At 46.9% G+C, this 21,603-nt stretch overlaps 1 protein-coding gene across 10 annotated transcripts in view; it reads left to right on the top strand.

Annotated features, from left to right (window-relative positions):
• KTN1 (kinectin 1) overlaps nt 1-21,603 on the top strand; it is a 200,980-nt gene that overhangs the window by 114,049 nt on the left and 65,328 nt on the right. For all 10 annotated transcript variants that reach the window (XM_084835619.1, XM_084835628.1, XM_084835608.1 and 7 more), the window contains 7 exons: nt 1,543-1,719; nt 3,931-4,061; nt 5,790-5,906; nt 6,622-6,762; nt 8,046-8,152; nt 9,855-9,987; nt 18,530-18,617. In XM_084835619.1, coding sequence (XP_084691745.1) covers nt 1,543-1,719; nt 3,931-4,061; nt 5,790-5,906; nt 6,622-6,762; nt 8,046-8,152; nt 9,855-9,987; nt 18,530-18,617 — 894 coding nt within the window. The remainder of the gene's footprint in view (nt 1-1,542; nt 1,720-3,930; nt 4,062-5,789; nt 5,907-6,621; nt 6,763-8,045; nt 8,153-9,854; nt 9,988-18,529; nt 18,618-21,603) is intronic.

The raw sequence follows: 21,603 nt of genomic DNA, 5'->3' as shown, positions 1-21,603 counted from the left end.
TAGAGGAGGGAATCCCAGTCCTCCATGCCCAGCATAGAAATGCAGCTCTCTGTCCCTCCTTTGCCAGCCCCCAGCAGGCTAGTAAAAGGTTTTGCAGACTAGTAACTTCGATGGGCTTATTTACAAGACTGTAGGTGTAGTAGTTAACGTATGTGAACATTAGATTATGCATGCATCATACAGATCAGTGCGGTCCTATTGTGGAGATACAGGAAACTGAAATGACAGCTTGACAGAGCAGTCCTATGCACGTTTACTCAGAAGTAAGTCCCACTTTGTTCAGTGGGACTTAGTCCCTAGGCCATGCCGACCAATGATGATGGGAGTTGCAGTCGAACACATCTGGAGGGCACACGCCAGGTTGGGGAAGGCTGCCCAATAAGTGTGTCTAGGATTGCAGCCTGAGTATCTTTACATTTTTTTAAATTATTATTATTACATTTATATCCCACTTTTTTTTCCTCTTGCAAGGAACCCACAGTGGCATACATGATCCTCTTCCTCCTGTCCATTTTATCCTCACAACAACCATGTGACGCAGGTCAGGCTGAGAGTCAGTGACTGGCCCAAAGTTACCCAGTCAGCTTCATGGCCAAGTGGGGACTAGAACCCGGATCTCCTGAGTCTCAGTTCAGTACTCTGACCACTACACCACATTGGCTGAATGAAAGCATTCTGAAGTGTGTGCTGCAGGATGCCTGATTTCTTCTTCGTCACATAGCCTTCAAGCATGGGCACAGTGAATGAGTCAAAACCCATATGAGGCCTAGACCAAGCCGTGAACCAGGAAGGTCCCCAACTCCGATCTGTGCTCTGTCAAGAATTCACTCTGTTGCCTTGAGCACAGCCGATAGAGATGCGTACTGGCCTGGCTTCTTAGAATGTATATGAAAAATGCTGAATGAAATGTTAGCCATACTATTAGTATTATTCACTAGAGTTCAGTTGTTGGGGCAGATTGAGATGAAGGATTAGCTTTCTATCCCCTTGCCTCAAAATGACAGTTTGGGCATCCTAATATAATGAAAATAATGATTCGTAGGTATATAGCTCTTTCAAGTGTTCAAATTATTTCACAAGCATTATGTTGTAATCCTTATAAACAACGATGTAAAGTTAAGTGTTATTATTTCGATATTACAGATGGGAAGGCTGAGGCTTAGAGAGAGTGGCTTGCCTAAGAGTAACAAGTAAGTTCATGCCAGAGGCTAGATTCGAATTGAGGACTTCTTATGTCTCTAAAGGCGCAATCCTATGCATGTTCAGACAGAAAAAAAATCATGCAATTCCCAGCATGCCCCAGCCAGCCATGCTAGCTGGGACATACTGGGAGTTGTAGGAGTTTTTTGTGTCTAAACATGCGTAGGATTGCACCCTTAGCCACCATGCTATGCCAGCTCTGTTGTAATCGAACTACATGGTAGGAACAAACTTAATAGCTGCCAAACCATGTTTTGGACTGAGAATGTAAGTGAAGGTATTTTTTTTAAGCAAACATTTTAAATTCCTTTACTATATTCAATGTATTTCCTAAAATCCCAGTTGCACCGCTGGTGGACGAGCCTTTGATTCATGCAACAACTTATATCCCCCTAATGGATAACGCAGAGCAGAATGTGGCAGTGGAAAAGAGAGAAGTGGCTGACCTGGTGAAACAAGATGGGATTGAAGGGCTGCAGAAAAGCAATGCAAAGAAACTGAAGAATGAAACCGATAAAGGTACCACTGTAATGCAGGTGGGATGGCCGATGTGACTAGGAGGCGGCGCTGTGGAGTTTAGAAATGTGGTTGGTGCAATGAGATTCTGAGAACCCGAGGTTTCCCTTCTGTCACGTTTCTCTCCTGTGTGTTTGGCGGAAGTGTGAAGATTGGGGCAGATGCGTAATTTTTTGTCAGTGGGTTGGGAGAAGCGGGAATCTTTCTTTCCAGCTTTTAATAATTGGGAGAGTCTTGCAACTTAATTGGCACCCCCCCACACCCCCCACCCCGGTGTGCATTGTGCCTCTGTAAATCACTTTTCTGTCTAGATATTTAGAAATACTGTAGCTATGAGGGACAGAGCAGTTTTGGCTGAAAGACTAGACTAGCTGTTAGCCGGTACCAGAACCACAGAACAAATAGGTTATTGATGGGGGTAACAGACAAAGAGATTGAAGGCAGTGCTGCATGTCATTACTGCAGCAGGGACACACTGGTGTTCACACTGGGGATCTTTTTGGCAGACGACATGGAAGTAATGTGTGTGTGTACCCGTTTCTAAACCCTTGTACGCATTGTGGCATCAGTTTGTCTTGCAGCTGTAACGTGTAGCGCTGCCGTGAGATGCAGGTTTCAGAATCAGCTGCACATCTGGCCAATACATACATCACGAATGCATGCAGGAAATTGAAGGCGTTGCTGCTGCTCTTTCCCACTCTACTCTGTTCCTATAGTCCAGCTGCCCAGTTTCATTATGCCTGTGCAACCTTGTGGCTTGCTCTTACACCCTTCCTGTCTTGCTGATTTCGTAATCTGTAACCTTATCCAAATGTAGCTAATTCTTTCCATGTGTAGCCTAGGATTTGCCCACCCAAATTAGCAACGCTCCCCTTTCTCGAGCAGTAAGCTTCTTGGGGGCATCAGCAAAAAGTTTTCCTGTATGTATTGGAACCCCCAAGGACACTGTTTTGAGCCGAATCCTTCCTCTCCCTGGTCAGAATCTGTTGCTGCCTCACTTTGATGTTTGCATTGGCCTGGCCTGTTTGATTAAGGTTTGATGCTGCCTGGAGTTAGGGCTGCTGCTTGCGGCTGGTCCATTCCAGAACACTTCAGTGTTGTCGGGAGACATTGGGTTACCCAGGTAGTAGTCTGCAGGCCAACACAATCCTTCACAGACAGGTTCTGCATGAAACTTGGCAACACCTGGCACTAAGGGCTTGAAACGTATGGAACATGTGTGCTCCCTTGGGATAAGGCAGGGGTGTTGCACCTCAGGCCCATGGATCCTGCTTCGTCCTCTTGGGGTTCCTTGGAGGGCCCTGCCCTGTCCCCCAATTATTTGCTGGCTTCCCAGCTTTGTGCATTTCTCCCCATTCTGAAAGGCTGAAGTGCCTCTCCTAAGGCTTACCGACTAGCAGGAAAAGCTTTCAGCTAAAGTATGCTGGTGTTTGGACTATTTTTGGCCCCACCCCTTTGGACTTTAGCTCCACCCACCACTGGAATGTGACCCCCAAGAGTGTCTCCCAGATTGTATGCGGCCCTCAGGCTGAAAGGTGGAAATGTGGAAATTGCTACATTTGTATTTCTACTTAACTTATAGTAGTCATTTCCTCATTTTCATCTATACATATAAATTAGCATATGCAAATCTGTACCTTCTTTTTATCCTCTTTTTTGATGATGCACACACGACTACCCTACTTGAAAGTAAGATTTATGGAGACTCTTATGTCTTTTCGTACCCATAAAGGGGGAAGCTATGAGCAAAATGTTTTGCCACAAAAGTGGCCCCCATTGAGTTCAATGGGGCTTACTCCCAGGTAAGTGGGAATAGGATTGTACCCTTTTAAAAATCTGCAAGGGCTATTAGGGTGGGAGGATTCACTCTATGGATTGTCAGTTGCCCATTCCTGTTGTAATCGAAATGCAGCAGATAGCAAGAACGTTTCTATCAGACTTAAAAACAACAGCCAGAACATTATTATTATTATTAGTATTAGTTTTAGTATTGGTAGTATTATGAATAAACTCAGTCCTAACTGTAAAATGTTCACCACCCTTGTTCTAGATGGTCGCCATATGTATTACTCAGAACAGCTGATCAGGTGCGATGTTTTCCCTTTCACCCAGCCTGCCTCCCATTACAGGAAGAAAAAGCTTACACGAAAAGCAAAATGTTTGTGCTCCCCCCTCCCACTCATGTTTTAAGTATTGCTGCTGGTTTTATTGTAGAAAATGCAGAGGTGAAATTTAAGGACTTTCTCTTGGCTATGAAGAACATGATCTTCACAGAAGAGGAGGCCTTGAGTGTAGTGGAGTTGCTAAAAGAGAAATCCAATGTGATACAGGACGTTTTGCAGAAGGTAAATGCTGCCTTGGTGACAGCACTTGATTGGAAAAGAGGCTGTCAGGTTTGTTAGACCTTATGAGTAAGGGCTGCTTCTGAAATCTCTCAATGTTTTTATGGTTAATTATATTTATATTGGCATCTTTACTATCTTGTACGCCACCCTGATAGAATTACTGAAGGGTGGGCCAAAAAATGGGCCAAAAATGTTGTAAATAAAATAAACATCAGAAAGGAAGCAGATGCTGACCTGGTTCACGCATAACACTTACCCATGGCTTATAGAATCATAGAATCATAGAACAGTAGGGTTGGAAGGGGCCTACAAGGCCATCGAGTCCAACCCCCTGCTCAATGCAGGAATCCAAGTCAGAGCATCCCTGACAGATGGCTGTCCAGCCTCGTCTTGAATGCCTCCAGTGTGGGAGAGCCCACCACCTCCCTAGATATTATTATAGATTATGTAACCCACGTTTAACTCATAGTTTGTTGCACTACCCAGGGTCTGTCTGGCAGATGATGAAACAAACCGTAGTTTGTTTACTCAATCCCTGAGTTGTTTGTTTCCCTCCTCCTTTGCCCTCTGCCTCCCTGTATCCCAAATGCCTTTGTGGCACTGTAGTACTCTCATGTAAAGTGGCTGGTTGTTGGTTTTTTAGCACTCTTGCCTATCACCTTAGTAGCCTGGTGAAACAACCTATGGACAACCCCATGGTTCTGGGTTCACATGTAATAATCCATGGTTTAAACAAACCAGAGTTCACAACCCAACAACAAACCAACGTTTCTTCTCCTGGTGTTCATGGTAAATAAACCATGGCTTGTTAGTGCAGCTGGGTTCACAGATCACAGCAACCCAGCATTCAACAACCCATGAGTTAAAAGAACCATGGGTTAGCGTCACGTGTGAACCAGGTCACTTTCACTCCCACACTGCATGCTATATGCTTTTTCTGACACGGCTGTTAGATGTAGCAGACCTCAGAAGTTCCATTCTTAAAGTTCCCATCTTCTGGAGCTCAAGTGAAATCATTTTATTAGAAAAAACACCTTGGGCAAAGTATTGCGTGTGGTTGCCTCTGAAGAAAAATTGTGGGCTTCTGAGTAATATGTTACTTTCTAAGACACTGTTTCACAGCACCTTTTGCTTTTTTGGAGGTTTGCTTTCGGTGTTACTTCTTTGGGCGCAAACTCTTTTCCTTTTTGGTTGGATTGGATTCTTCTCCTTATCCTAACCCTGTCTGTTGGGTGCCACAGTGATTAGTCCTTGCCCAATGCGAGACCTGTTTGAGCTTGTTCAGACACCATAATAAACCATGTCTTATCATGACAGGAACAAGCTGCAGCAAGCCTTGGGCTCACACACTCCCCTGCTTCCCTCTCCTCCTCTGGTGCAGCCACAAGGAGGAGATGAAATATTTTTATTCTGATTTTGATTAACTACATTTTGTCCAAACCCTAACCTGTGGTTAATCCTTAACAATGGTTTGTTGAAACAAGACAGATTCAAAGCATGGGGTTCTGAAGCTGACTTGTTTCAGCAAACGATAGTTAAGATTAACCACAGTTTAGGGTTCAGACATAATGCAGAACTGTGGTTAATCAAAAATAGAAGCACAAGCTTCTGATCTCCTCGTGGAAATCCATCATGATAGACCATCATGATAGACTATAGTTTATCATGATGTCTGATCTGGCCCTTTGTTTCTTCTTATCTTCATTATTTAGCTGTTGTTTGTTGCAGGCTAGTAAGGGAGATTCAGCTGCCGCTCTGCATCAGCTGCAAGAAAAGGACAAGCTGCTTGTGGCGATGAAGGAAGAAGCTGCTGTTGCAAAGGAGCAGTGTAAACAACTCTCACAGGTACAGTGGCTCCCAGAGTAAATATGTGCACCTTCAAGTGTACTGGTAGAGCCAGGTCTAATAGGGAGAAGGGATCTTCATGGAAACAGCCAAGTTTACGACAAACAAAGTTGCTTGTGTTAAGGCATTTTCATAAGACGGGTGGGGGCGGGGGCGGGGGTTGCGGTGTTAGGCTTTCTTTCCCATCTCTTCAAGAAAGCACACACATCAAATGCTTGTAAGGGAAATGTAAGTCAAATGGTAGGAAGAGGGGGCAGAAAGAGGTGATCATGGGAAGCATGCATAACTCTCTACTCGCTCCCCTTTCTGCATCCATGTCCAAGGAGGACAACAACTCCTTGTCCTTACCCTTTAAAGTGTTCAGTGCCCCACCCCATCCAGCTTATCTGGAGTAGTTCTGCCATGATCTTTCCTTCTCCAGGTCCCCCACCCTGAGCTGCTCAAAGGTCTCATGCTTTCTAAAATTGCTCCCTCATTGCTGCCTTCAACTCCTAGAACATCCTCCAGGAACATATCCATGGAGCCACCTCTTTCTCCCTCTTAAGTCCCACCTCAGATCCTGAAGACTTTGGCTCAATCCCTTAGTTTTCCTCCCCAGCATAAACAAAGACTAATATGCATACTTGTTTTTGCCGGTATCCTGTTCTTGTTTACACCCTGCATGCATTGAGGCCATTTGTTTGCTAAAGGGAGACATCATTTGATGTTGTCGTAGGAGCTGGTTTCAGAGAAAGAAAGAAGCAACTTGGTCACAGCAAAGATGAGAGAGCGGATCAGCACACTGGAAAAGGAGCACGGAGTCTTTCAAAACAAAATCCACATAGGCTACCAAGAAGCCCAACAGCTGAAGATGAAGGTAAAAACCCAGCCTTGGGTTAGCATGGGAATTTTCACTTCTGCTTGGCTTTAGGTGGCAACAGTTTCTTTAGCAAGAAGCACTTCATTTTGCTTCTCAGGTGGAAGCATGTGGAATTTTAATGTGAGGTGTCTGGCCCTTGTGAGGAGCCTCTTGGGGACATTTTTCACTCATGAGGCTTAAAACAGTGCAAGATCTACACTGGTCCCAGTTCTCCTTCACAATACAAATGCTGTTCCATGACATTCATGCAGAAAAGAAAGCAAATCAGGTGATTTAAGGAGACTTAAACTTCAGGTGTGAAAACATTTCTTGACATGTTGGGCGGAAAATAGATGGACCATCTTTTTGCAGTCCATCTTGGTGACTTTCTTGTCTGTTCGTTCATACGTCCATCCTGTCCTGTTTCTGTATCAATCTGCAATTTTTACCAAAAAAGCATGAAAATCTGCATTGTTTCCAAGCACATGTTTTCACAAAGCACACATTTTATACACATTTTACCTTAAAATACACATTTTATATGCATTTTGGTACAGTTTTTGAACTGAGAGTTGTATGACAAAATCCGGAGAGGTGTGGAAACTGAAGTATATTTGTATCCTGATCCATGTAATGGTCTGGGAAATGAAAATCAGATTGGTTCTCTTACAAATGTGGCCTGAACAAACTCCTCCAGCACCCCTAGCTGGGAGGGGCTTTCCAGGCCATCTTGCCAGCCCCTCCACTGGACGGTCTTCTCTTCCCTCACATGGGGTGGGGGGTTGATTCAGAAATCCCCGGTTCAATCTCCAACATTTCCAGGTAGGGGTCGCAAAACTCCTGCCTGTAACCCCAGAGAACCACTCTCAGTCAGGATCAACAATACTGGGCAAGATGGATCAATGGTCTGACGGGACAAGGCAGCTTCCTACATGGGAAGGGAAGTTCATGGGAAGTTCAGCGGTAGAGGATATAATTTACATGCAGAAGGTCCCAGGTGTGATCCTCAGCATCTCCAGGTAGGGCTAGGAAAGAATCCTGTCTGAAACCCTGGAGAGCCGCTGCTGCCAGTCAGTGTCGACAGTATTGGGCTACATGGACTCATGGTCTGACTCAGTATAAGGCAGCTTGCGATGTTCATACATGTTTTCTAGACCTTGAAGTATGACTGCTAAGGTGGACCAACAGTCTCAATTGGCATAAGATGGTTTGTTACGTTCTGTAAGGAACTATAAACATCGGATGGCGGCTCTTTGAGACTGGAAAAAAATGGGGTTATCTCCCCCCTACCCCATCTCTAGTTTCAGCAGCTTCGTGAGCAGATGGAGGCAGAGATCAATCGGCTGAAGCAGGAGAACGGGATCCTGAGAGATGCCGTCAGTACTTCCACCAACCAAATGGAAAGCAAGTACGCTATTGTGGTGATTCCAGTAAAACATCGTGATCTTTAATTTGAAATGATGGTTTTGAAGCTTCTGCGGTTATTATGTGGTTGGCATATATTGTGTTCTTGAACGATAGCTATGCCTGGCTTGGTTTCCTTTGGATGCCTTCGTTAGATCCATTGCAGTGTATTGAGGGATTTGGAGGCACTGGGGAAAGGGGGGTTGGCTCATCATTTTGTGCACTGTGGGCCATAAAAACGGGCGTGTCTCCACCTCTGTCCAGGCCAAGCAGGACTCCACTCTTTACTGTGAATTTGGCTTCTTCCTTCCTTTTTGCTCAAACAGCATGTCAGGAGGATCAGTCTGGTGCAAGATCTGGTGATACTCAGTGTTCAGTGAGAGGCTCACTGTTAGTTGTCCATTGGTTTGAGTCTTTCAGCTGTTGTGGTGTATCTGCACAAGTGCCTCTCCCAGTTTGTTCCAGGGAAGCTTGGAAGGAGAATTCCCATCCCCTAGGAAAGGTAGGGGGGTACTTAGGGCAGTCACAAGTCACGACCCTGACTTCTCTCATTTTCAGCCCCCCACACACACACTCCAGTAACCTTCTCAAAATAGTAGCTATGGGGGGGGGCTTCACGAAACATGGATAGCCCCCCTGTAATTTGAGCACTGGTTTGTCTTTCGAAAGCAAAGGCAGCCCTTGCAACACTGACAATGTGTTTGGTTAGGTGGGTCCAGGTAAGAGCCAGGAATGCGGATGGACACCTGGAACTGGAATCCAGTTTCCTCCTCTCTGCCATTTGCTGCCCACATTCACTTAATTGAATGGTTGCCTAGCACTGTAGCTCTGCCTTCATGAGTTTGTATCTTGATTTATTTTTTTTTAAATTGTAAACTGCACCTTCATCCAAAGAGGCTTTCAAGGTGGTGTACATAAAACCAAAACATTCAATCCGATAAAAACGACCCGGGATCGTTTTTCAACACAGCTAAATCGAGAGGCATAAAACTACTTCAACGTTTTTAAATGCCTAGGCAAATAAAAAGGGTTTAACTTGTTACCGTGGATATCAGGTGTACCTCCTGTGGGAGGGACATTCTGGAATCAGGGCGTCACCACAGAGAAGGCTCTCTCTTTTGTAGATGGCAAATAAACTTATCTTGAAGAAGGAAGACAGAGAAGGGCCTCTGCTGATGACCCTAAGGCAAATGTCTCCTTCCTCTGGGCAAAGCTTCAGTTCTACCATCACATGGGCCCATGTGATCCATTGTGTGATCGCCAAGATTCCATATTTTATTGAGGTGGCTCTTCTGAGTGTTCTCAGCATGTAGTGCTGTATTTGCTCAAAGCTACATGCTATCACCTCTTTAAGTAACAGACATTTGGGGGAGGTTGTGTGTAGTGCTCACTTACCTCCAACCCAAATTTTCACAGTTGCTTTTGTGCTTGAGAGCCTGCATAGATGGGAGCAATAAGACCCGTTTGAACACAAGATTGCTTCCCTGGATGCTGAACTGAATTTTGAGGTGAGTGTGGAATTGTCACAGCAGAGGAATTGGCCAGCCCCAGTAATGTTACAACAGTATATTTTAGAGCGGGGTTTTTTAGTGCTCAGAATATGCTCATACTCTCAGTCTGGCTTTCGTTGCAAATGCGCTTCATTCGTGCTGCTGGACGCCACCTTGCCCACAGTGTGAAGAACAACCTCCTGTCTTCGTATCTAGGCAGTCATCGGAGCTCAACAAACTGCGCCAGGATTGTGCTAGGCTTGTGAATGAGCTGACGGAAAAGAGCAACAAACTCCAGCAGGAAGAACTCCTCAAGAAGAATGCAGAACAAGCCATCAGTCAGCTCAAGGTGAGCACCGTCTTATCTCCTGTGGTTTCGGTAACAGTATCCTCTGCCCTAAACATGCAGATCGGAGGTGTTCAAAGCTGCCGAGGGAATTGCGGCTTTTGAAAACTCTCCAGTTGAGCGGTTACGAGCAGGGGCGCCACCACTGTTTCTTACAGCCTTCATTTATCTGCAGAGAGGGGATGTGGAAATATGCAAGTGGCTTCTTCTGCAAGCTGAGAAATTGTCAGGGTCTTCAGGAAAGTTGCTAGTGGGAAGAGGAGGTACATTTGTAACCCCGTGATGCTCACCTCCTTGGCCAGTTGCTTGGCTCAGCTCCAAAGCAGCGTGAGGTTACTGCTGCCCATGGCAAGGAGGCTTGAAAACATATTTTACTCTGGCCTTCTGATATGATTGCTGTTGTGGTTTTTGTTGTTGCTTTTTATTGCTGCTGTTGTTGTGGTCCGACTATTTCATTGTGTGTCTGTCACTTTTAATGTTGTATCAGCTTTATTGTATGCTGCCTTGGGAGGGGTTTTGCCTTGAAATATTTTAAATAACTAAAATACCTTCAAGGCCACCCAGACTCTATGAATTGGGAGACAGTGCAGGAGTAACCCTGCCCCCCGTGCCTCTCCCTTCCCTTACATTATAGGGCCTATAACGACCCGGCTCCCTCCCCCACCCCAGTATCACCCCGGGCTCCCTTGAAGCTGCCTTAGTCCACCACGCTCAGTATTGTCTAGCGCATCCTTCGCCGCCCTGGTGCCCTCTAAATTGTTTGGACTATATTTATTTATTTATTTATTGTATTTATACCCCGCCTTTTTCCTCTTGCAAGGAACCCAAGGCGGCTGACATTATCCTCCTCCTCTCCATTTTATCCTCACAACAACAACCCTGTGAGGTGGGGATTGGACTCGATGGTCTTGTAGGCCCCTTCCAGCCCTGCTCTTCTCTGATTCCCTGTTCCCTCCTTCCAGTAGCCTCCAATGTCCCCGAAAAGCCCCCTCTGACAGCTGGGGACTCTCTGGAGTAGCTTTTCAGGGTGGATGGGTGAGAGGCTGCACCCGTTCCATGGAGGATGTGTTACATATGTTCTATGCTTGCCAATGATACTTTGTGTCTTTATTTATTTTTATTTATTAATTAAATTTCCTAATCGCCCATCTGGCCAGTCACCCGGCCACTCTGGGCGATGTACAAACAGTTTTAAAACAATTCAATTTTACATTAAAACATCATATTTCTAAAAATACCCTAACCCACCCCAAATGCCTGCCTGAAAAACCACATTTTTAATGCGTGGTGGAAGCTCGTCAAAGAGGGGGCATGGCAGAGTTCCCTAGGGAGGGAGTTCCACAGAGTGGGGGCCACCACCGAGAAGGCCAAGAAGGCCCTCTCCCTTGTCCTCACCAGCCTAGCTGTCCTGGCTGATGGGACAGAGAGAAGGTCACCCGAGGCTGATCTTGTTAAGCGGCCTGTCTGGTGCTGCTGGAGGCGTTCCTCGAGATAGGCTGGGCCAGAACCATATAGGGTTTTAAAGGTCAAAACCAACACCTTGAATGTGGCCCGGAAAACAACTGGTAACCAGTGCAACTCCTTCAGCAACTCCTTCACGCCGGCGGCTGCCTTTAATCAGGTGAGCCACTGAGTTCTGTACCAGCTAAAGTTTCTGAACCGTCTTCAAGGGTAACCCCAGGTAGAGCGCATTACAGTAGTCTAGACAAGAGGAGACCAAGGCATGTATTACTGATGGGAGCAGATGGTCAGGAAGGTGGGGGCGCAGCTGCCCTATCAGATGGAGTTGGTACAGTGCTGTCCGGCTCACAGCTGACACCTGAGCCTCCATGGAAAGCTGGGAGTCTAAAATGACCCCCAGGCTGCGGACCTGGTCTTTCAAGGGTAGCTGTACCCCATTCAACACCAGGTCAACCTCCCCCAACCTCCTCTTGTCTCCCACCAAAAGTACCTCAGTCTTGTCAGAGTTCAGCTTCAGTTTATTCCTCCCCATCCAGCCACTCACCGTCTCCAGACATTTGGACAGGGATTCTATGGCCAACCTTGGTGAAGATTTAAACAAGAGGTAGAGCTGCGTGTCATCCACATATTGATGACCCTGCACCCCAAACCTCCTGATGATAGCCCCCAGCGGCTTCACATAGATGTTAAACAGCATCGGGGAGAGGATGGAACCCTGTGGCACCCCACAAGTGAGCAGCCACGGGTCCAAAACCTCCTCTTCCAGTGCTACCGTCTGGTACCTGCCGGAGAGGAAGGACCGGAACCACCATAATATGATGTCTCCAATGCCCAACCCCTCCAGGCGGTCCAGGAGGATACTGTGGTCAACGGTATCAAAAGCTGCTGAGAGGTCTAGGAGAACAAGGAAGGAGCATTCACTCCTATCCAAAGCCCTCCTCATATCATCTACCAAGGCGACCAAGGTCATTTCTGTCCATGCCCAGGCTTGAAGCCTGACTGAAATGGATCTAGATAATCAGTTTCTTCCAAGTGTACCTTCAACTGCATCGCCACCACCCACTCAATCACCTTGCCCCGAAATGGCAGATTCGAGACTGGGCGAAAGTTGTTCAGAACTTGGGGATCCAAGGAGGGTGTTTTTTAAAGCGGTCTTATCGCTGCCTCCTTGAGAGCTGATGGCATCACTTCCTCCTCAAGGGAGGCGTTCACCACCACCCTGATCCCCTCACCCAGCCTCTCTCTGCAGCTCATAATGAGCCAAGATGGGCAAGGATCAAGTAAGCAGGTGGTCAGCCTCACAGATGAAAGCACCTTGTCCACTTCATCAGAAGGAAGAAGCTGGAACCGATCCCACAAAACCGGTTTGCCACAGGCCGCCTCTTGCTCACTAACTGTATCCACAGCGTGCAGAGTAACACACCTAATCTGATCAATTTTATCTGCAAAGTGCCTTGCCAAGGCCTCACAGGAGGCCTTAGAATGCTCCAGCGGTGCCAGAGCAACTAGACCGACCAGGCTCCGGCCCACTTGGAACAGCCTCCTGGGACAGCACTCTGCAGACATGATAGAGGCAGCATAATATTCCTTTTTTGCTGCCTTCATCGCCACGTGATAGGCTGAAAATACAGCTCTAGCCCGTGTCTGATCATCTTTGGAGCAAGACTTCCGCCACCGGCGCTCTATCCGTCTCACCTCCTGTTTCAGAGCTCGTAACTGCGGATTGAACCATGGTGCAGTCCGAGCCCTGTTCAGGGGGAGAGGGCGTTTCGGAGCCACCTGCTCTAATGCCGCAGTGATTGTGGCATTCCACCCACCCACCAGGGTCTTGACTGAGTGGCTGTTTGCGTGCTCCAGAGAATCCCCAAGCACATTGAGGAATCCATTCGGATCCATAAGACACCTGGGGCGGACCATTTTAATGGGTCCTTCACCCCTGCAGAGCGGTTGTGGAACCGAGAAGTCCAACACCACCAGATAGTGATCTGACCATGATAAGGGGGTGGTGGATATACCTCTGATTTCCAGATCACTCCCCACTTCTCCAGAAACAAACACAAGGTGTAGTGCATGACCAGCTACATGGGTGGGCCCAGTTGGAATATGGTGCAGCTCCCAGGAAGCCATGGTCTCCATGAGGTTCCGAGGTGCCCCCGTGAGGACAGCCTCTGAATGTACATTGAAGTCCCCCAACACCAATAAGTTAGGGGACTGCACACGCACATCAGACACCACCTCAAGCACCTCGGCCAGGGAGTCAGTCATGCAGCAGGGTGGGCGGTACACGAGCAGAATCCCGAGACTGCCCTTCGGGCCCAACCTCCAGTACATGCACTCAGCAACGTTGGTCTCCCGGAGAGGGGGTCTGGTGAAGAAGGACTCCCGGTAGATAACAACCACTCCCCCTTCCTGATCCCCAGCCCTTGGCTGCTGTACATACGAAAATCCAGCTGGATACATGGCCACCAGAGTTGGAGCAGTGGCCTCAGCCAGCCAGGTCTCGGTAATACATGCCAGGTCCACACCCTCATCCCGGATCATGTCATGGATGAGGGATTTTTTCTGGGTAACAGACCTGGCATTGCAGAGCAGCAGACGAAGGCTAGAAGATGGAGTCATGCCTCCCCCAGCCATTCTTTGGCTCTGGACAGGCCGGGACTAGGGGACAGATATTACGCATCTCTCCCTTGTTCCCCTTACCCGGCATGGCCTGCCCCTAGCGCTCCGCCAGTGCCTGCCGCCCAGCCTCTGTATATTCTGGCCCCCAACACTCCCCCCACTGCCTCCATCAGGTGGACACATGCCCCCTCACTCCCGCCTATCAGGCAGGCTACCCACCCCTAAAAACAACAGAATGCCCCCCAACACCCCCCCCAAACAATTAAATGAAAAATAAAACAATACATCCCCCTTACAAATACTGCCAGGCAGGAGTCCACAGGGAGAGCGGTGCTGGTGGCAGTGGCGGTGGTGGCAGCAAGCATGCCCTCTTCCCTGGGTGGTGGCTTCTCCTGCAGATCCTGGCTCTCCTCTATTCTTTTGCCTATGTAACCGCTGTGTTAATGAGGTCAGCTAAAAAATCCTGCAAAGGGCAGTTCGACCCCCAATGGGATCTGCAGACAAACAATATGCTACTTGTTCAAATAGGCAGAATATGCAGCAGTTGTATACTCTCCTGTTAATTAGTTACCAGTTCCACGAGCAGGTCAGTCAATTATTTTTTTAAACAACCTTGTCATTGACCAAGTGGGAATCACAGCCATCCTACAAGAACGTCCTGCCACAGTAACTAAATGCATGCAGAACCAGCACCCCAGGGCACCTCTGAATTTGATTAGTTTGAACTATAGGTTACATATGTGTCCTGCCTCTATTTTGTGATCGGTTGTAGTCAGATTAGAAATACTTTTCTTTCTTTTTTTTAATCTATTTTTATTTTATTTTATAAATGAAATAAACAATACCAACAACATAATCAGAATCTTCAGTTTCCAACACTACAGTATTCTGAAGGGGGAAAAAAAGGGAGGATAGCAAAAGAAGAAGGGGGAAAAAAGGAAAAAGAAAAAAAGGGATTATATCTAAAAGCAAACCAAATATCCAAATATTGACCCAATTGCAGATTATACCTATACAGCACTCTTCTAAACATTGCAGGTATTATTAAATCTTCAATCTGCTGCGCCGCAAACGATGAACCTGAAAGACCTTATCTTTCAGTGTCATAACCTCAGTCTTATAGCAAAGGAACGGGAGCAAACAATCCATTTCCATTGGCCATATATTACCATTCAATTAACACATATTAATAAACATTAAAGGTTTAGCCAGCAAGGAATAGTAATAATCATAATCCCATAATGATGTTAATAATAATAAGAAAAAAAATTTAAGAAAAAGATAAAAAACAAAAAACAAAAGCAATCCATTTGTATATTTTAAGTAATATATCTAACAGTATATTTATATGTGTACACGCACATATACACACAAACAGGCATTTTATTACAATATAAGGCCAGGAAACCACCAAATGATTGGTGGCTGTGGGAAAGGGGGCAGGGCCAGAGGAAGGGAGTGTGGTCATGAGAGGAACCTTGGAGGGCCTGAGGTTCTTCCCCCCTGACCTAAACCGTTAGGGAGCTGAATTCGAAGGGTGGTGCAAAGTTAACATGAGAATCAAAAGTAACCTCCAGAGGGGCTCCTGGGCTGGCAAGCAAGACTCTGTGCAGCTCAGTGGCTGCATTGAATGTGAAGTCTTTGTGAACTGTCTCAATACATTAGCTTCATTGGTTTAGCAGCATGGACTGTATTTGTGTGGATGGATGACCAGAAAAGCATTCTGCTTGCGGGGGGGGCTTGGATCCAAGCCAATGGATCTTTCGCTAGAAGTAGAATGCCTCTGCTATCTTTACTTAGATTCTGAATTCTCACTCCAGAAGCTGTGATCTGGTAACCCAAGCAGATGATGATGATGACAATATTTATACCCCGCCTTTTCCCCAATACTGGGAGACAAGCCAGCTTACAAACATTGAAACATATACAATTAAAACATATGAAAATATACAAACGTTAAAATGGAATTAAACAACAATATAATTAAAATTATATTAAAAACATTAAAACAGCATTTTAGAACAACATTTTAGCAGCTTACCCCCAGGTTCCAACTATATCCCAAAGGCCTGCTGGAATAAGAATGTTTTAGCCTGCCTCCGGAAACACATCAAGGAGGGAGCCATCCTAGCCTCCCTGGGAAGGGCATTCCACAGCCATGGGGCAGCCACTGAGAAGGCCCTCTCCTGGGTTCCCACCAAACGTGCCAGTGACGGCGGTGGGACTGAGAGAAGGGCCTCCCCAGAGGATCTCAGGACACAGGCAGATTCATAAGAAAGGATACGGTCTTTCAGATAACCTGGTCCGGAGCCGTATAGGGCTTTATAGGGCATAGCGAGCACTTTGAATTGTGCCCGGAAACAGATTGGAAGCCAGTGAAGCTGTCTTAACAAGGGAGTGGCATGTTCCTTGTAGCCAGCCCTAGTCAACAGTCTGGCAGCAGCTCTTTGGACCAGCTGCAGTTTCCGAACACTCTTCATAGGCAGCCCCACGCAGAGTGGATTGCAGTAATCCAAACAGGATGTAACTAAGGCGTGTGTCACCGTGGCCTAATCAGACATCTCCAGGAATGGGCACAGTTGGGGCACTAATTTCAACTGTGCAAAAGCACTCCTGGCCACCGCTGAAACCTGAGCATCTAGGCTTAGGGCTAAATCCAGGAGCACCCCCAAGCTGCGAACCTGAGTCTTCAGGGGGAGTGCTGATCCCCATCCAACACAGGCTGAATCCCTATTCCCTGATCTGCCTTTTGACTGACCAGGATCAGCTCTGTCTTGTCTGGATTAAGTTTCAAATTGTCCTCCCACATCCAGTCCATTACTGATGCCAAACACTGGTTAAGGACAGAAACAGCTTCCTTGGAATCTGGAGGAAAGGAGTAGTAGAGCTGGGCATCATCACCATATTGGTGGCACTGAACTCCAGAACTCCGGACAACCTCTCCCAGTGGTTTCTTGTAGATATTGAATAGCATGGGGGACAGAACAGAACCCTGAGGGACCCCACAAGCTAACAGCCATGGAGTCGAACAGGCATCCCTCAACACCACCTTCTGAGTTCGCCCCCATAGGAAGGAATGGAGCCACTGTAAAACAGTACCTCCAAGTTCCATCCCAGTGAGGCATCCCAGAAGAATACCATGGTCGATGGTACTGAACGCCGCTGAGAGGTCCAGCAGAACTAACAGGGACACACTCCCCCTGTCCAGTTCCCGGCGGAGGTCATCCACCAAGGTGACCGAAGCTGTCTCCATCCCACACCCTGGCCTGAAACCAGATTGAAATGGATCAAGATAATCCGTTTCATCCAGGAACCCCTGGAGCTGGGAGGCTCTAATACCTTGCCCAAAAATAGTACGTTAGAGACTGGATGATAGTTATCTAGTATGGTGGGATTCAGGGAAGGCTTCTTCAACAGAAGTCTCACAACTGCCTCTTTTAAGCATAATGGAACAATGCCTTGTTCCAGAGAGGCATTAAGAATCCCCATTGTCCACTCAGTCAGTCCTCCTCTGGCCTCTTTAATAAGCCAGGAGGGACAAGGATCCAGCATACATGTGGAGGCTCTCACCGCTCCAAGGATCCTGTCCACATCCTCGGGCTGCACAAATTGAAAAGAATCCATCAACACTGAACAAGCAGGAGCCAAAGTGACATCCACAGGATCTGCATCAACTACAGCATCCAAGTCAGAATGGATCTGAGCGTTTTTATCAGCAAAGTGCTGGGCAAATTGTTCACAGTGGGCTGTCAAGTGGTCAGAGTTTCCATCACATGGGCCAGACTGTAGAAGGCCCCTGGACGCTCGAAACAGCTCTGCTGGCTGGCTCCTTGCAGACGTAATGGTGGCAGAAAAGAAAGACTTCTTTGCTGCCCTCACTGCCACGGCTTTCAGATAAGCTCTAGCCTGTGTTCGATCGGACTCGTTCCGGGTTTTCTGCCAACATCACTCTAGTCTCCGTCTCATTCGCTTCATCGCTACCAGTTCCCTAGAGAACCAGGGTGCTGGTATGGCTCCACTCCATGAGAGGGGATGCTCAGGAGTGATTGTGTCCACCGCCCTAGCCATTTCCCTGTTCCAGAGATCAGCCTGGGCTTCAACAGAATCTCCTGCCGAGGCAGCAGGAAAATCCCCAAGAGCTGTCAGGTAACCCTGCAAAAATGCATGGAATACTCTGTTTCATTCTTGGTGCCATACGCAAATTTTCCCTTCTCAAGCACCATTCCTGAGGTATCCGTTCCACTTTCATGTAGCCTTAGTAACTTTCTCAAAATATTAGGCAAGCAAAAATGTAGGATTGGATGGTTTTGCTTTGTTAAATTTTGAACTAGAGGACTGCTCAAAACGGCAAGAGCAGTAAAAGACTCTCCCCTCCCCTCCCCTCTTTTCTTTTAAATTCTTCAGCGTTTTGATGCAATAGCATGATCAGTGATGGGTATTGTTCTCTGTCCCTCTTAACATCAAGGCACAACAACAGGAAGCCGAGCGAAGATGGGAGGAAATGCAGAGCTATCTCAGGAAACGGACGGCGGAACATGAGGCGGCCCAGCAAGGTGCGTTCAGAAGGGTCTTCCCTGCTGTGGACCGCATCCCACCTTTTTATCCTTTTCCGTCTGTGGGAAGAAAAATGATTTCTCTAAGGGCCCCTTCATGAGACAACAGAAGGGGGTACTTCGGGTGCCTGTTGGAGATGTTGGGTTGTATTCAATGTACAGCTTTATAAGAACTGAATTTCAATTCATTTTTGACCAGAATTTGCCCAATTCGCACTTTGCAGAACCGAATGCGAACTTGAAAGCAGTCTGTGGTCAGAGCCCGTACATTTCCAAGTTTGTGATGCAATTCATGCTGCAAAAACAAACGTGTTTGGAAAACGTACACATTGGAAAAATGCAAACGAAAAAATGTGTACACTTCAAACATGTGCACAAACAAGATTTAAGCCATGGGAGAAAATATGTCCTTTTCAAAAATGTGCACAATTGATGTGTACATTTGTAAAAAAATGCATGAAAATATGCATGTGTTTTTGTGAAAAAAGATAAAAGCAAGGTTCGCAATCTGATCTGGGCACAAGTTTCAATGAGCTTCAAGGTGGAAATCAGAGAACCTCAATGTGGTCAAACTTGGCTGATTTGCAGATCCCTAATTCAATGCTGGCTTTGTGCTAACCCCTAGTGCTTTTGCTAGGTCAAGTCGGGGGGCTGTGGCTCAGGGTAGAGCCCCTGTTTTGCATGCAAAGGTCCCAGGTTCAATCCTCAGCATCTCCAGGTAGTACTAGGAAAGAATCCTGCCCGAAACCCTGGAATGCTGCTACCAGTCAGTATCGGCAGTACTGAGCAGCAGTGGTGTTAAGGGGGTGTTTGAGTGGGGGAGCATATCACACTCTACTTACATCAGCTCGTTTATCCATGTATTTCCAGGCAATATTTTTAATGCCCTAAATGAGCTATGTTGGACAGGGGATTATGGAACGTGTAGTCCAACACATCTGGAGGGCACCAGGTTGGGGGAGGCTACCCTAAATGGCTTTGGTCCAGGCTACCTAAAGGACTGGTTGCTCCCATATAACCCTGCCCACTCCCTAAGATCTGGCAGGGTGTATCCTGTCTCTTCAGATACTGAAGCTGAAGCTCAAATATTTTGGCCACCTAATGCAAAGAGAAAACTCTCTGGAAAAGACCCTGATGCTGGGAAAGACCGAAGGCAAAAGGAGAAGGGGACGACAGAGGATGAGATGGCTAGACAGCATCACCGATGCAATGAATATGAACTTGAGCACGCTCCGGGAGAGAGCGCAGGACAGGAAGGCCTGGCGTGCTATGGTCCATGGGGTCACGAAGAGTCTGACACGACTGAACGACTGAACAACAACAAATCCTGTCTCTTTCCATCTCGAATTTCAGTGGCTAAAATTAGATTGGTCAAGACGTTTGAGAGCACCTTCTTTATAGCCGCACACAAACTGTGGAACTCCCACATTTGGCACTTCCTCTCTGCCTGTCTTTAGTAGCTCAGTGGGAGAGCCTTTGCTCTGCATGCAGGAAGCCCCAGGTTCAATCCCTGGCTTCTCCAGTTAGGCTTTGAAAAACTCCTGCGTGAATCCCTGGACAGCCATTGCCGGCCGTCAGTGTCGACAATTCTAGGCTAGATGGCCCACGGGGTCTGACTCGGTATAAGGCAGCTTCTTATGCTTCTAAGGTGGGACACCTAATTTTCTCTGATTCCCTCTACCTGCTGCAGTCTCCTTGTGCTCCCTCCACCACCACCCCCCGGCAACTGCTCCTGAGAGTCACATTGAGAGACTGGGAATGATTTGGGATATAGTACAGAGTGCAGTGTGGGTGGGCTGGGGTCGGAGCGAGGGATTGGTGAAAATTGAATATCTTATCTTTTGTGAGGGTGATATTGTGAATATCTTATCTTTTATGCTTTCTTCAAGCATAAAGCTGCACCCTTGGACACATTCTGTAGTGCATGCCTGCTTCTTGGCTGTCATGTGAGACAGTTAACAATCTTTCTCTCTCCTTCGCTGCTCCTCCTGCCCATCCCAACAACTGATGTAGTTTAGAGGATAAGCTCTGAATGTAGGGAGCTTCCTTATACTGAGTCAGACCATTGACCCACCTACCTGAGTGTTCTCTGTTGTATTTATTCATTGTGTTTCCTCATGTAGTTCCAGGTGGCTTCAACACAAGGAATGACAATGATAATAAGCCAGCAATAAAAGCCATAAAGCAACAAAGGAAAGATCTAATAAAACACAATAAGGCGAAATAAAAAATAGAAGGGTTGTATATGTTTATGGCAGGCAAGCAGTAAAATCTTTACTCTATAGGCCAAAGTCCTTCTCAGACTAGAGGGTTTTAATGCTGTAGCAGAAGGCAGCAAGGAAGGGGCAAAATGAACTCCCCTAGACGAGTCCCAAAGTTTGCCTAGGCCCCATGGCAACAAGAGCCTCCATATATGACTTTAATAAGCGGGCATGCTCATAGAGGAAATGGTGCTCCATCAAATAGCCTGGTCCCAAACCTTGTAGGGCCTTTAAGAGTCAGAGCTAGCACTTTGAATTGGGCCCAGAAACAAACAGGACACCATTGGAGTTGTTTCAGAAATGGGATGCCATGCTCCTGGCACCTGCCTACACTGACTGATGGTGCCTCTCCAGGGTTTCAAATGGTTCTTTCCCATCCATGGACCTGGAACTCTACCACTGAGCTAGAGCCCTTCCCCTGCATCAAATTTTGCCTTGACTATGAACTTCTGGAGGTTCTGGAGGTGACGGACTTGACCTTGGGGGAGCTGGGGGTGGCGACAGCCGACAGGAAGCTCTGGCGTGGGCTGGTCCATGAGGTCATGAAGAGTCGGAAGTGACTGACTGAATAAACAACAACAAAGGAACTTACTAGGTAGCTCTAAGCAAACGGGCTCCCCTCTCTCAACGCTCTCCCCACCATGAGTTTAATACTGGCCTACCTTACAGGACTGTTGCAGGGATGAATGAGATAATGTATGTGAAGCCCTTTGAACACTCGGATG

The sequence above is a fragment of the Heloderma suspectum genome, chromosome 1 (assembly GCF_057233095.1).
Source record: "Heloderma suspectum isolate Gila_16-S chromosome 1, 16-S_ref, whole genome shotgun sequence".
NCBI classification, from domain to species: domain Eukaryota; kingdom Metazoa; phylum Chordata; class Lepidosauria; order Squamata; family Helodermatidae; genus Heloderma; species Heloderma suspectum.
The sequence above is the reverse complement of the archived record's forward strand: the minus strand, read 5'-3'. Positions and strand labels throughout refer to the sequence as shown.